This window comes from Syngnathoides biaculeatus, chromosome 12 (assembly GCF_019802595.1).
Source record: "Syngnathoides biaculeatus isolate LvHL_M chromosome 12, ASM1980259v1, whole genome shotgun sequence".
Taxonomy (NCBI): Eukaryota; Metazoa; Chordata; class Actinopteri; order Syngnathiformes; family Syngnathidae; genus Syngnathoides; species Syngnathoides biaculeatus.
Window position 1 is genome coordinate 25686788 of NC_084651.1, and position 14937 is coordinate 25701724.

Sequence of the window (14937 nt, forward strand, 5' to 3'; positions counted from 1 at the left end):
ACCCGTAACTTTATATCTGTGGGCATGACTGACCACACCTGTACATTTTTCAATTGTGAGTGACAGGTGTTACATTGCGCACTGTATCCATTTTAATTTTGTAAGAGAAAAAAAATTGCGAATTTGAGTTTAGACTGGTTAAACTATTTTAGCTGCACCAATATAGGAATCAGTTCTCAATGCACATGAGGACACCGTGCTCAATGTTTAAGACACTTATGCTGTGTTTTGTGCGAGGTTTGAGATGGAGCCCATATTCATAAAAAAATATTACAATAACAGATTTGCCAGGTAATTGCAAAATTCCTCACGTGATAAGCTAAAGCAATATAAACTTCTAAACCAAAAACTCTTAAATCTAGGTTCTTACCATTGACTTTTCCCAGGCCAGGGGCTTTATTCTTCAATAAAGTGATCTGAATCTGAGGAATGTTGACAATGTTGGCATTCAGGACAAACTTGAAGTCCACATGGCCAACCATGCAGGCTTTAGGCAACACCAGTTCAAAGACATGCTCATCCCAGCTTGAACTACACAGAGAACACGCAAACACTATTATATCACCTGCTGATACATTAAACTTGTCATACCTAGTTACCATAGTTACAAACCCATCACTCTGAAGCTTCCAGGTGCGTGTGTGCTGAGCTGCATCTCCATGGTGCTGCTGATGAAGATGTTGAGGATGCCGTCGCTGCTGTTGCTCTTGCTGTACCTCAACCCAGCAAGGCGGTACAGTTGCTGAAAAGCGGGGTGTCAACGTCTCAAAGCGTGTCAGCTCTACCAGCGACATTAGGCTGTCGGTGGTCAAGGATTGGTCCACCAGGAGTTCGATGCCTGGGCAATAAATACAGGTGGAAAAATCAGAAAAAATATAAAATAATCTAAATTTAACATGTACCTTCTACCTGTGATCCCAGGGCTAGAAGGGTTAGAGGAAGGCCTGGCCCACTCCAGCAACATTTCAGCCCCTTTAGAAATGGGGCCATCAATAAACATGTCGCCATCATCATTATCATCGCAAACACCTCCAATTTGAAGGAAATGAAGCTCTCCACCTGTAGAGAATGAATATAACGGATACTAATATACTCTGCTGCTTCATTTAAACATGCTTAGAATTCTTGAACGGTGCTCTATACAGGAGCTGAGCCAATACGATAAAGACAACGAAGCTCTCCACCCGTAGAGAAAGAATATAGTGGATATAAATGTACTCTGCTGCTTCCACTACAGCCACTGGTTTGCATTAACAATGTCAGCAATAGGTGATGTAATATGTACTCTATTTTGACAATGTGATGTTAAATCCTCTCTCATTTGATCGTGTTTTGAGAAGATTTTTATCGACAATTACGAATTTTCAGGGGCGCTGCCATTTTCCTGAGTCACATGACTTACATGCGCGGATGAGACATGTTGCGTGCTGCAACAAAGGCTCGATTACATGGGACAACATTTAAGCCCAGCTGTGATTTCTCGGATTTATCCTCATCTGATGAATAAATAGGAGTATCGGCTGATCGGGAAGACAGAGGAATACGTCCATACACGGCCGTGAGCAGCACAGCAGTGAGCAGCTCGGCCGATCGGGAAGACGGAGGGATACTTCCATACACAGCCATGAGCAGCACCGCTCGCACAGCTCGGAGAGCGAGCTCATGGCTCCCCCAAGCCACGGAGCTGTGCCGCTCACGGCTGTGTATGGAAGTATTCGTCCGTCTTCCCGATCAACCGAGCCCTTCACGGCAGTGTATGGAATTATTCCACCGCCTTCCCGAGCAGCCAATACTGCTATTTCTTCACCAGATGAGGATAAATCCGAGAAACTAGCGCTGGGCATAAACGGTATCCCATGTAATCGAGCCTTTCTTGCGGCACGTAACATCGACGCACATAGGTCATGTGACTCATGAAAATGGCAGCGCCCCTGAAAATTCCTAATTCTCGATAAAAAAACTTCTCAAAACACTATTAAATGAGAGGATTTAACATCACATTATCAAAATAGAGTACATATGACATGACCTATTGGATACATTGTTAATGCAAACCAGTGGATTTTTACCCTTTAAACATGCAGAATTTTTTTTTACCTGTACTCTACAATGGAGCTGAGGCAATACAATAAAGGCAAAATGTATTTAAAAATGTTGAGCACTGTCAGAGTACGTGATATTCTGAAGGAGCCAGTTCTTGATCTAAAGATACTGCGCATTCTAAGTACATTAAATGTTCAACAAAAATAAGATTTATCGACCGAAAAAAAAATCACATTTTGATGTTTACTGTACGTGTGGGTGTAAAAGCTGCTTCTGTGACCAACTGATATAGATTCTGAACAGGCCTGTCACAATAATTACTGTAACAACCTATCGTTTTATTGAAAAAAATATATATTTTGGACTCAATAAATTGTTGTGCTGAATAGTCACTCTTTACCAGTGACGCGCTTCCTGTATGTTGTCACCGATTCCATTGTTCGCTTGTACACACTCAACTTCTTCGCATATTTTTTCTTCTGTTTTCACCGTGGGGCCCAAGAAGTTGTTGGCCGGTACCATCACGCTACTGCCATGTGGCCTCATGCTGTTGCTGCTCGACTTGAGAGGTTCGAAATGGAGATTGAACTTCAAGTTGAGCAAATTGTTTCACTAGGATAGGTTAAAGAGGACAGACGAGTTGGTTTATACCATGAGAATCTTTTGACAGAGAAACGAGGACATTGACGAGTTGGTTCACCACGAGGATCTTTCAACGGAGAAGTGAGGACATTGACGAGTTGGTTCACCACGAGGATCTTGTGTTACCTCAGAAGATGTGTTTACTTGTAAGATCGCTCACTTCGATGACGTTTGCCTTGCACATTTGCGTAAGATTATTACAAGCTGTCCAAGGCAAACATCCTTGAATTGGTACTTCAGGAAACATTGAAAGTTAATGTCAATGTTTGTTGTTTGTTTTGAATTTATAGTTTATGGAATTTATAAATTTAGTTGGATGCATGCCGCAGTGTCTGAATATGCCACGATGCCTTTTTGCTCACCACGCACTCAACGGCAAAGGTAAATGAACATCTTTTTTTTTATTATTCTTTACATCATGTACACTTTGAATGCTTATTTTTAAAAGGTAAATGAACATAATTTTGTTTTATTCTTTAAATTATGTAAACTTTGAATGCTTATTTTTGCCGGCAGGGGGTAGGCTAGGTCGCGAGGTTTGGAACGGATTAGGTTTACACGTATAATGCGTTTCTATTTACAAACGTTTCACATTACGAAACGACTTCTGGAATGGATTAATTTCATAAGTAAACTTTATATATAGAATTAAGAGATTTAATTACACACTTGTACTGCTCTAATTTTTGTCTCCAGTACGCAAAGTATAAAAACTCTGCTGACATTTTAAATAATCTGGTACCCACATCCAAAAAAAAAAAAAAAAAAAAGCTACATTGTCAGCGACTCCAGCAGAAGAGTCTGAGTGATGAATAACTATACAGTAACATAATACAGGAAGTGTTTTGTAATTTATATTACAAATGTAAAATACAGTTTGTCTCAAATATGCAAAGTACAAATACTGTTTAGATATTTTACATTTTCTGGTACACACAAACAATCATGCCCCCCTATTTCGCAGCTTTTCCACTTTTCTCGGGTGGTTTTGGTCCCAATTAACCGCGAAAAACAAGGAATTACTGTACTCACAGATGACCTCTTGTCAAAGCAGTCTTCAATCTAGATTTAAACTTTCAGAATTATCAGCTCTATAATTGGACAAAATCAACAATACTCCCAATAACGGCAAACTCATCCAATCTCGCAGATCAAATCACAGGTTACCCTATTCAAATAAGGAAACAGGTACTTGGGTGTTAACCCATTCGTGGGCAGCGTCCCATTATTGGGACATCATGATTTTCACGCATTATATCCTTCAGTATATCAAAATATTTCAGTGTTTTAATCTGAAGCCATAATTTGGTATCAGGAGAGGATAACTCATTGGTCAAAGTTAGCACAGTGTTATTTCCTTTTCCTTCCTGACCTAACATGGCTGCCTCAAGTACACATGGAGCGTTTTCCAAGAGAAGAAAGGGAGAAAGGTCAGTTTGCAACCAAGTTTGTTTTCAAAATGGTAATCCATCAGTATTACTAATGCGTAAGTGTCGTTCTAGAATAACAATTAATAAACGTATCTCTAGTATGTACAATTTCACAGATCTGATAACATACCTGTTCCATGAGAGGGTACATCTTTTTTGCCCTTTGTTTTATGCGTTAAACGAAAGTGTTATTTCCTTGATTGTGGCCTGTTAGGAGACTTTCATCTCAGTAAGACAAAAATTGCCACCCTGCCAATGAATGGGTTAATATTTTAGTAGAACTCGCAGAGCTAACCATCTAAATAACACACCAATTCTGTAAAAAAAAAAAAAAAAAAAAAAAAAAAAGGGGATGGGTAAAGATGCTGTTAGAACTTGCCTATCACAAGTGGGGAAAAAAATGCCTTGATAAAAATTTAAACCTTAAAGAAAATAAGTATACTGATTCAATTTAAAATCACATTTAAATGGTTTCAAACACTTGATTCTGTTGTAATATTTTTTTATTAAAAAAATAGTTCATCCATTCTTCAGAAAGGTAAGCAGGAGGGAAACCTAAATGTTCCCAACTTTAAACTGTATTATACAGTGTTCCTGAAGGACTGGTATGGGTTTGGGGGGGACGCTGGTGGTCTGACCAGGTTTCAGCACCTCGGTGCTTTTTCCTGGTCCGGGCGCCCTTGCCCCTCCGAAAGAATTCTCACACACTCATCCCTATGTGTTTTTTTTTTTTTTTTTTTTTTTTACACCACATATACCTATGTCTGGGGGATAGTAGGTCTTAAGTGGAGAGGAATCAGCTTTTAGGCAATGGGTTCTTGCAGCCTTGACCCCACTCCAGATTTTAATGCAACACATAACTCAGGGGAGCACTGATACATGACAGGACTGCCAGTTCAGGATCTCGCAGTCATGGTAATAGGGTGGGAAGTTGGTTATCACTAGCTTCATAGCAGTGCTCCTGAGAATGGGCCCCCCGGGGTGGATGGCTGCTTGGTGTTAGCAGTCCCCTCTCATACCCCACGCGCTTGCTCCCTGGGTCCCCTCCCCACTAATTGTTCCTTTGTTGGGCACCCCTATATTTCCTCGTTTCCAACAAACAAGTTATACCATCCCACCCTGGGGGGACTTGATCTCCTGGAGGGGGGGGGGTCCCTGCGGCCAGATGGCTGGCATTTGTGGTGTTTCGGTCTGGACAGCGGCACGCCCTTGTACACTTCCGCCAGGCAAATTCCTAGGCCTCATTACGCCTCTCGATTGGGTGGGATCCTCAGGAACCGCAGTGCAGACACAAATCCAGGATATTTCTGTCAGTCATTCTGCATGCGAAATGGTGGAAATTCACGTCCATGTGTCCACAGGCACCCACCGCTGGGACTTTTTCGCTCTGTGCGGGGTCACTCAATTACTGCGACAAATAACTCATGAATATGCCAACTGTTTGGATATCCCTCACTCTCACCCTCGGTCCTGTTGACTTTTATGACTGAGTCACTCTGACCACACTACATACTTACAGCAAAGTTCATGACCCTCGTCCTGCACGCTCCTTCTGCTGTCCTTGTCCTGTCCTATCTTGTTCTGTGCTCCAATCACAGGGTGTAGTACTACTTCCTCATAAAACACATCTCTTTCATTGTTCAAGATGATGGATGCTCAAAACATCGATCGCGATTTGACAAGGTAATGTTGGTCGATCGCATTACCACATCACAAAGAAAAGGTGTCAGCCTATCATCAATCCCGTCACTTGTTTCATGTGTGACCAATAAGTCCATTGCGTCGTGTCGATTGACTGACAGTTCCTTTGACCAATCCTGACGTTTTCTGACGAGTCACTGCGCATGTGAACATCGGAGCACGCTCTATGAAATTAGTGAGTTGGCCAATTAGTCTAAAACTAAGGGTACAAAAAAAATGAGTGGGGGAGCTGGACCAAGTAAAAAGACAAACGTATTAAATGAGCTATCAAGAACTTCTGTACCACGATGCAGTGAAGCCAAGGCCGAGGATTTGACCAAGCAACTTTGGAACAACGTCACGGACTGCGAATGCTTCTCAAAGTAGCTGGATGATTCTACAGCCTAGGTGTCAAATTCAAGACCTGAGAGGATTATTGGTGACTTTCTCCCCTACCTTCTGGACATTTATAATACCCGCCTCACCCGCAAGGCCACCAGGATTGCTGGTGATCACACTCACCCATTCCACTGCCTCTTCAAATTGCTGCCATCAGAGAGGAGAATGCAGACTCTTCATCCCACAACCAGCAGGCTCAAAGACAGTTTCCTCCACCAGGCAGTCAGAATGCTCAACTCCTTCTCTGCTTTGCCATCATTATTATTATTATTTCTCCCTGGTACCCACCAACCATTGAGTCTAGACCAGAAATTAAGCACTTTAAGCACAGTATTGCCCTTACAGCATTGCGGACAGTACCCATGTTTTGGAGAGAAGGTTAGAGAGAGCAGACTTCGATGGTTTGGACATGTCCAGAGGCGAGAGAGTGAGTATATTGGTAGAAAGGTGCTGAGAATGGAGCTGTCAGGCAAAAGAGTGAGAGGAGGACCAAAGAAAAGGTTGATGGATGTTTTGAGGGAGGACAGTGGGTGTTGGAGAGTAAGATGTGTGAGATAGGCTTAAATGGAAAAAGATGACACACTGTGGCGAACCCTAACAGGACAAGCTGAAAGGAAAAGAAGAAGTGCCAGCTTTTGCTGCAATTACAGCTGCAAGTCGGTTGGGGTGTGTCTCTATCAGTTTTCCACAATGAGAGAAATTCTTGCCCATTGTTCCTTGCAAAACAGCTTGAGCTCAGTGAGGTTGGATGGAGAGCATCTGTGAACAGCAGTCTTCAGCTCTGCTGTGGACTTGTGAACAGCAGTCTTCAGCTCTGCTGTGGACTTGTGAACAGCAGTCTTCAGCTCTGCTGTGGACTTGTGAACAGCAGTCTTCAGCTCTGCTGTGGACTTGTGAACAGCAGTCTTCAGCTCTGCTGTGGACTTTGAGTTGGCCATTCTAACACCTGGATACATTTATTTGTGAACCATTCCATTGTAGATTTGGCTTTATGATTTGGATCAATGTCCCGTTGGAAGATAGATCTCCATCCCAGTCTCAGGTCTTTTGGAGACTCCAACAGGTTTTCTTCCACAATGGTCCTGTAATTGGCTCCATTCATCTTCCCGTCAATTTTAACCATCTTCCCTGACCCTGCTGAAGAAAAAGAGGTCCAAACCATGAGGCTGCCACCACAATGTTTGACAGTGAGGAGGGTGTGTTCAGGGTGATGAGCTCTGTTGCTTTTACGCCAAACATATTTTGCATTGTGTCCAAAGTGTTTGCTTTTGGTTTCATCTGAGCAGAGCACCTTTTTCCACGTTTGGCGTGTCTCCCAGGTGGCTTGCGGCAAACTTTAAACGAGAGTTTTTATGGATCTTTGAGAAATGGCTTTTTTTTTTGCCACTCTTCCATAAGGGCCAGGTTTGTGCAACGTACAATTTATTGTTGTCCTATGGACAGACTCTTTCACCTCAGCTGTAGAGCTCTACAGTTCATCCAGAGTCATCATGGGCCTCTTGGCTGCATCTCTAATCAGTCTTCTCCCTGTTTGAGGTGAAAGTTTAGAGGGATGGCCGGGTCTATGTAGATTTGAAGTTGTCTGATACTCCTTCCATTTCAATATGATGACTTGAACAGTGCTCCTTGAGATGTTTAAAGCTTGGGAAATCTTTTTGTATCCAAGAAATTTTGTTCCACTTCACGATTGTGTCCCCCTTGTTGATTCTTGACAAAAAAAAAAATTGAATTTTATATCTTTATGTTTGAAGCCGGGAGCACGGTGTTTCAGTTGGTAATACGTTGGCCTCACAGTTGTGAGGACCCGTGTTCGATCCCGGCCCCGCCTGTGTGGAGTTTGCATGTTCTCCCCGTGCCTGCGTGGGTTTTCTCCGGGCACTCCAGTTTCCTCCAACATCCCAAAAACACGCAACATTAATTGGACACTCTAAATTGCCCCTGGGTGTGCTGTTTGTCTCCATATGCCCTGCGATTGGCTGGCAACAAGTTCAGGTGTATCCCGCCTCCTACCCATTGGCAGTTGGGATAGGCAACACCACCCGCATGACCCTCGTGAGGATAAGTGGCAAAGAAAAGGGATGGATGGATGGATGGATGGATGGATATTTGAAGCCTGAAATGTGGCAAAAAGTTGAAAAGTTCAACAGGGCCGAATACTTTCAAAGGCACTGTAAGCAGTACGGAAAATGGATGAATGAACAAGTGGTCTCTGTAAGAATTTGACCTCTAACTCAGCTAGGCCAACCCCAAAAAAATTAAAAATGTGTGCCTCAAGGCAACAAAAAAATTGTAATAAAAGCCAATTTCCGTCATCCAGAAAAACTTGGCCACTGTCCAAGTTTGACATACGGACTTTTTCTTCAGACGGACCTACTGTTACGACAAGTGAAAAATCTTCCCAAAAAGACACACAATTTAAGATACTATTTGATATATTATGCACATTATACATGATGTAGAGTGAACTGAATGATCATTTGATTTTGTTTTTCCAAAAATGGTAATCACCAGTGTACTTATGCCAATCGCGAATACCATTAAGCAAAGTTCTTTTTTTGGGGGGGTGTCACATTCTGTCCAGTTTTATCCCATAAACTCACTGCCCCAGTTACCAGTCATTTGTATGGTTCCGCAGCAAGGAATCACTGCACAGTAAAAACACCATATTAATTGAACTTACACTTCCACACGGACGCGTGCACTCTCTCTCTCGCTCTCTCACTCACATGCACACGAACACACACAAACACACACACACATTATCCTATCTATCCTCAAGGTCAACAGTGGTGGTGATAGAATTGAAATTGTTACCTTTAGTGCAGGCACATAGGCGGTCAGTCCCAGAGCAATAAGTTACAGACACAAAAGGGTCTATCTCTTCCACTGCTCCATCTTTTTTCGGAGGTTCCACCTTGGTTAGAACCTCCAACGTAGACAGGTCAAGGATCAATATATTCCCACCCTGTGTCGTCACTACCAAGTGGCCCAGGCCTACCACCTCATGTTTCTTGGACTCTTTAAGACTGTTGGAGGGACTGGTCGCCTCGGGACTGCCGCTGCTTATGACTGCTCCATTCACAGTACGAGTTAAATTGGCAGTAGAGCCTGACAAGCCAATTCCAAAGCATGACGCACCATTTTTTGAACCAGGAGGAGCCTCCTCTGTAGTCTCCTCACTGTCATCTTCTCTGCTGTCGAGCACATCTGGAGGAAGCAGTATAAGGGAGGTAATTGCATCACAGGGCTGAGATATCTGCTGGACCTTAATAGGTTCTTCAACCAAGGTTACAATACGAGTAGAGTAGTTGAGCTTATAGAGTGCAAGATAGCCTCCACCGCTTGGGCACGTTTTCTGTTGGTCCCCTGAAGGCAGGATTAAGTTTGATTGGGGGGGGGTGCCCTCTTGGAGGTTCCCTTCAACCCCATTGGCAACTGGATGTAGGGTGTCCCCTTTCTGCTGGCTGCAGAGGGCAGAATGCAGGCGGTTGAGATTGTTCAGGGCTTCGACTTGGTTTGCCCCACTCAAAGATTCTACGTTGCAGGGCTGCAGCCCGACTAGAAGGTGTACACCATCCCAACACGGCGTAATTGAGTCCACACAAAGATTCTCCTCTTCTAGTTCCTTGGGCAACCTCAAGCACTGTACTAGTGTACCAGGTCGAGGCGGGGCAGAGGAGCCAGCGGCAGCTAAACTGTTCCATTTGTCTATCTGACTATCAAAGCCTGCCAGATTAGTTGCAGATTCAGCAAACTGTTGAATGTATGTGATGGGGGGATCCTGAAGAAGAAGCTGCTCATGTGAGTCAAACTCCATCTCAATAATTTGTGGCACAGTGAAGCTCTCATCATGGAGAGCCTTGCTCATTAGGTTGTTCATTTGAGGAAATACCTGCCCTGAGGTCTTCTCATCTGTCTCTCTGATAGTGTAAAGTAGCAGCACCGGTAAAGTCCTGTAAATAGATGATACAGAAGGACTTGGAGGCTGAGATCGTACCAAGTTAGAGAAGCACTGTTCAGGAGCAGTCGTCTGAGGATTACATATTTCTATTTCCATAGAACCTTGGTCCTGGATAGGCCTTGCTTGGAAGGGCTCAGGGCCCTGAGTTCTAGTTGAATTATCATTCACCCTGCGAGTAGAAGATGGGACTGAGGGTTGAGGTCCAGTTGTTGAGTTGCTAGATGCTGTGCGGTAACTGTACAGGCCTCCGGCCAGCAAGCAGGGGAAAGGAATGCTGTGGTGCTCAGGGATTTTGTCCTTTGATTTGGCCTGGTTGTGGGCCTTGGTTTGATTGAGTGAAGGATTAGCACCTAGCTCCTCCAGGTCTTTGACTGTGTCCTCAAGCACACTGGCCACCACCTCCCACTGGAGTTTCTCTGGCTGCTGGAGCACACTAAGCGCAGTAACTCCAAGGCTCACATCCATGCTCTCCCACTGAGAAGGTTGACCTTTAACAGGGACAAACTATATTAAGTATAGACAAATCTTCAAACTTAGACTTAAAACAGCGTAAAGAAAAAAGGCACCAGAATGATAGATGAAATTAAAAAAAAAAAAATGACAAAAACATTCTGTGTGTGGGCGGCATACCTGTTAATGACTCGGATCGAGAAGGCTCATCGCTATCTGAATCCTCCAACTGGTCATCACTTAAAGAAGACAAAAATACAAATTGCCAAAATAAAGTCATAAAATGCAAAAAAAAAAAAAAAGACGTGAATCTCTAAAAGACAAATTAACAATCATCAAATTGTTCAGAGACTTTTTTTAATGTATAGCTTTCCAGGTAGTCAGTCAGGAAACAAATTTTACTAGACTTTATCTCAGGGCTCACGAGCCAGACCTAGCTCTTTTGGTGTTTGCACATGGCTCGCAGAGCCCTCATAACGACGTACTGTATACACCAGGGGTGCTCAATGTGTCCATTGCGATTGACTGGAAGTTTTGGTTGATCGTGTGACTGCGTGGCCAAAAAAAAAAAAGGACGTCAGCCTGCCTTTTTTTTTTCTTTTTTTTACATTTTGGCTCCATTCGCAACTTTCTCTAACAACAACCTGCTTCACGGCCCCTCCAATGACGGCCACAGAAACTTCTCCCGAGCTTACCTTGCACCGCCCCCCACTCTGCTCTTAAAGTGGTACACTCATAATTACAAATGTTACAGTCCTTACGCAGCCGATCAATGTGGTTTATAATGACAGTGCTTATGCGATGCCCACCACCGGAATTTATTATTTTTATTTTTTTACATAAAAACATCCCTCTGTCAGCAAGCATTGTTGGCGAGCGCAGATAAGTGGGGACCAATTAAAAAAATTCAACCTGCAGACCATCTGATTGTGAAAGCTTGAAACGCACTTCTCACCACATACCAAACACTGGGGCGTGTGAATATTGCTGTACTGACAATGTTTGGTTATACCTATGCTTATGAAAAGTATTTCTCACATGAAAAAAAACATTAAGACCAACCTACGTTCATGAATAACGGATGGAAGTCTCAAAGGTTGCATGAAGCTTAATTTAATGACGTATGAAAGAGACTAAGCCATCAGCAAAGAAGTCTCATTAATGGTAAAAAGTACTTTTGTCATCATTGGTTAGCATCATTATAATGTTATTTAAATGAATTTAGAGGCTTATTGTACTCTTAAAGTGTTGGTCTAACATAAAATGCCCGAATACACTTGTATTAGTTTTAAAAATATTGGAGAGCTCTTTAGAAATTACATTATAAAATATTTGCCATTTATGGCTCTCTTAGTGTAAAAAGTTCCCAACCCCTGCCTCTGGGAGGTATATGTTTTTTCCGTTTTCCTGATGGTACTATAGCGGGTACAAAAAAGAAAACCAAAGAGTGAAATTGTAATTACATTACCTACATGAGACCAGAATAAAATATAGCGCCGGGGTCTAGTCCGGCTCATAAGAAAGCCTCCGACCAATCCTCGGAAAATCTTTACCAAGTCAAAATAAAAAGTAAAACATGCACTGCCTTTATTTAGAAAGTGTTTTATTTTGATCCAAGCAAAAGCAATGACTTATGGCTTCAAAGTTGCCGACTTCGTCAGGTTCACTGAATTTGGTCACTTTAATTTTCGAAGAAAAGTGACCAGTGACAACAGAAGTCTTCAGTGACCAGTGACAACAGAGGTCTTCATGTTTGCAACATTTGAATTTCCTGTAAGGTGGGGTGAAAGTGGTGGGCTTTGCACAATCATTTCACAGTCCCAATTCAGAATGACTAGAATAAATTGGTGGTGTGATTAAGGGTTATGTACATACAATGGCCCACTGTTATGTGTGTGGGACAGGGACCGGGGAGACAAATAGTGAAAAAATTATCTGCATATAGGTAAATCCATGGGTACCCAATCCGCATATATGCAAGAGTCAACTATTGATGTAATTTTAATGACTGCCGAATTTTTTTTTTTTTAATGATTTCCCTGCATTCGGTTGGCCATCACTAAAGGCCAGGGTACACCTCACCTCTCAACCAGTGTCAGCTGGGTGGAGCTCCATCTTTTTTCACTAATGAGGATATGGAGTATAGAAAATGAATGAATGGATGGATTTGGAAATTCTAATTTCAAAATTGTAACAGTCATCTAAATAAAGGTTTTTATGTAAGTGCCAATTGTTTTTAAACAAAAGTCGAAGACATCGACTCTGGAGGTTCCACTGTATAAATGAGGCTTACCTATCTCCCTCAAGCTTGGGCAGATCTGAGCACAAGGAAGACTCGTCAAGCCACGCTAAAGTGGGTCTCCTAGACTCGGTCAGAGTTCGCTGGCTCTGCTCACCACCACACAGGATCAGGTCCCTCAGGATGGTCGGGTCATACGGATTAATGTCAAACTTCAGGTGCACCTGTTTGTATTAAAAAGCATACAGATAAGTCTGATAATTCAGTATTAATATTTATGTCTGAAACATTTCATACACTACAAGGCACAGCAAGGATAAAACGATGTGTAATCTGACCTTCATCATTTTGGAGACATCCCAAATACAGATCTTGCCTCTCTTTGTTGCAACAGCCAAAAACTGTGGGCAGCTGCCAAAGCCGTAGCAGACAATTTTGTCTGAACTATCAGGACTGTTGGGAAACTGAGCGGGACTGGTTGCCAGTGTCACTGACAAAGGAACATTTTGTGTGTGCTCACCCTTTACAAATGGACAATTGGGAGAATGTCGCTCATGTTCAGACCTGTGGATGGTAGAGAAATGGAAAATGGCATACATACGGTACACATACAGTGCCCTCCATAATTATTGGCACCCCTGGTTAAGATGTGTTAAAAGCCTTAAAATAAATTCAGTGTTTATTGCAGAAGAATACTGCACACTGAAAATTTTAGGAAAATGTAACCTTCAACTCAAATGAATTGTAAGAAAATAAAAAAAATCCCTGACTAAAAAATAATTATTTTTCATGAAATCACCTGTTCCACAATTATTGGCACCCTTAACAATTCCCAGGAAATAAATATAATTGAAGCTTTTCTGTCATTTCTAAAGTAGTTTACAACGTTTACCAGAGTATGTAGGAACATTTCATGAGTAATTCATCACTTCCTGTTTCCCTGGGGTATAAATATGACATGACACAGAGGCCATTTCTCTTATCCACTCTTAAACATGGGAAAGACAAAGGAACACAGCATACAAGTGAGGCAGCTGTGCGTCGATCTTCACAGGTCAGGCAGAGGCTACAAGAAAATTTCCATTCAACTGCAGCTACCCATATCCACTGTGAGAGTTAAGAAGTTCAAAACAACTGGAACAGCGGTAAACAAGCCTGGACGAGGACCCATGTTTATTTTGCCACCACGCACAGTGAGGAGGATGGTAAGAGAAATCAAAAGATCTCCAAAGCTCACTGTTACAGAATTAAAACAAATGGTAGCATCCTGGTGTCACAAAGTCTCCAAATCAACCATCAGGCACCGTCTACACGCCAACAAGCTGTTTGGGAGGCATGCACAGGGAAAACCTTTCCTCACTCAAATCATAAATGCAAACATCTGGAGTTCACCAAGCGGTATTGGGGCTTCAACTGGGACCGTGTGCTTTGGTCAGATGACACCAAGATTGAGCTTTTTGGCAACACTAAGTGGGTCTGGCGTGCCACGAAAGATGGCGATGCTGAAAAGCACCTCATACCCACTGTGAAGTATGGGGGTGGGTCAGTGATGCTGTGGGGCTGTTTCGCTTCCAAAGGCCCTGGGAACCTTGTTAGGGTGCATGGCATCATGAATGCTTTGAAATACCAGGACATTTTAAATCAAAATCTGTTGCCCTCTGCCCGAAACCTGAAGATGGGTCGTCACTGGGTCTTTCAGGAAGACAATCACCCTAAACATATGGCTAAATCTACACAGAAATGTTTCAGACACAAAATCAAGCTCCTCCCATGGCCATCTCAGTCCCCAGACCTCAACCCCATTGAAAATCTGTGGGGTGAACTGAAGAGGAGAGGACCCAGGTCTCTAGATGATTTAAAGAAATTCTGCAAAGAGGAATAGCTGAAGATCCCTCTTTCTGTCTTTTCCCATCTTGTGAAACATTATAGGAGGAGATTAGGTGCTGTTTTTTTTGGCAAAATGGGGTTGTACAAAGTATTAACACAAGGGGTGCTAATAATTGTGATACATTATTTGATGTCAAATTATTTCTTTATGTGGGATTTTTTTCCCCACTGAATAAATGCACGTGTATGGAAGGGTGGATTTTTCT

General features: G+C 42.6%; 1 protein-coding gene across 1 annotated transcript in view; it reads right to left on the bottom strand.

The window, feature by feature from the left end:
• birc6 (baculoviral IAP repeat containing 6) overlaps nucleotides 1–14937 on the bottom strand; it is a 199404-nt gene that overhangs the window by 149258 nt on the left and 35209 nt on the right. Inside the window, 7 exon segments of the mRNA XM_061837281.1 lie at nucleotides 371–531; nucleotides 613–838; nucleotides 910–1059; nucleotides 9009–10643; nucleotides 10786–10844; nucleotides 12899–13068; nucleotides 13183–13408. Coding sequence (XP_061693265.1) covers nucleotides 371–531; nucleotides 613–838; nucleotides 910–1059; nucleotides 9009–10643; nucleotides 10786–10844; nucleotides 12899–13068; nucleotides 13183–13408 — 2627 coding nt within the window.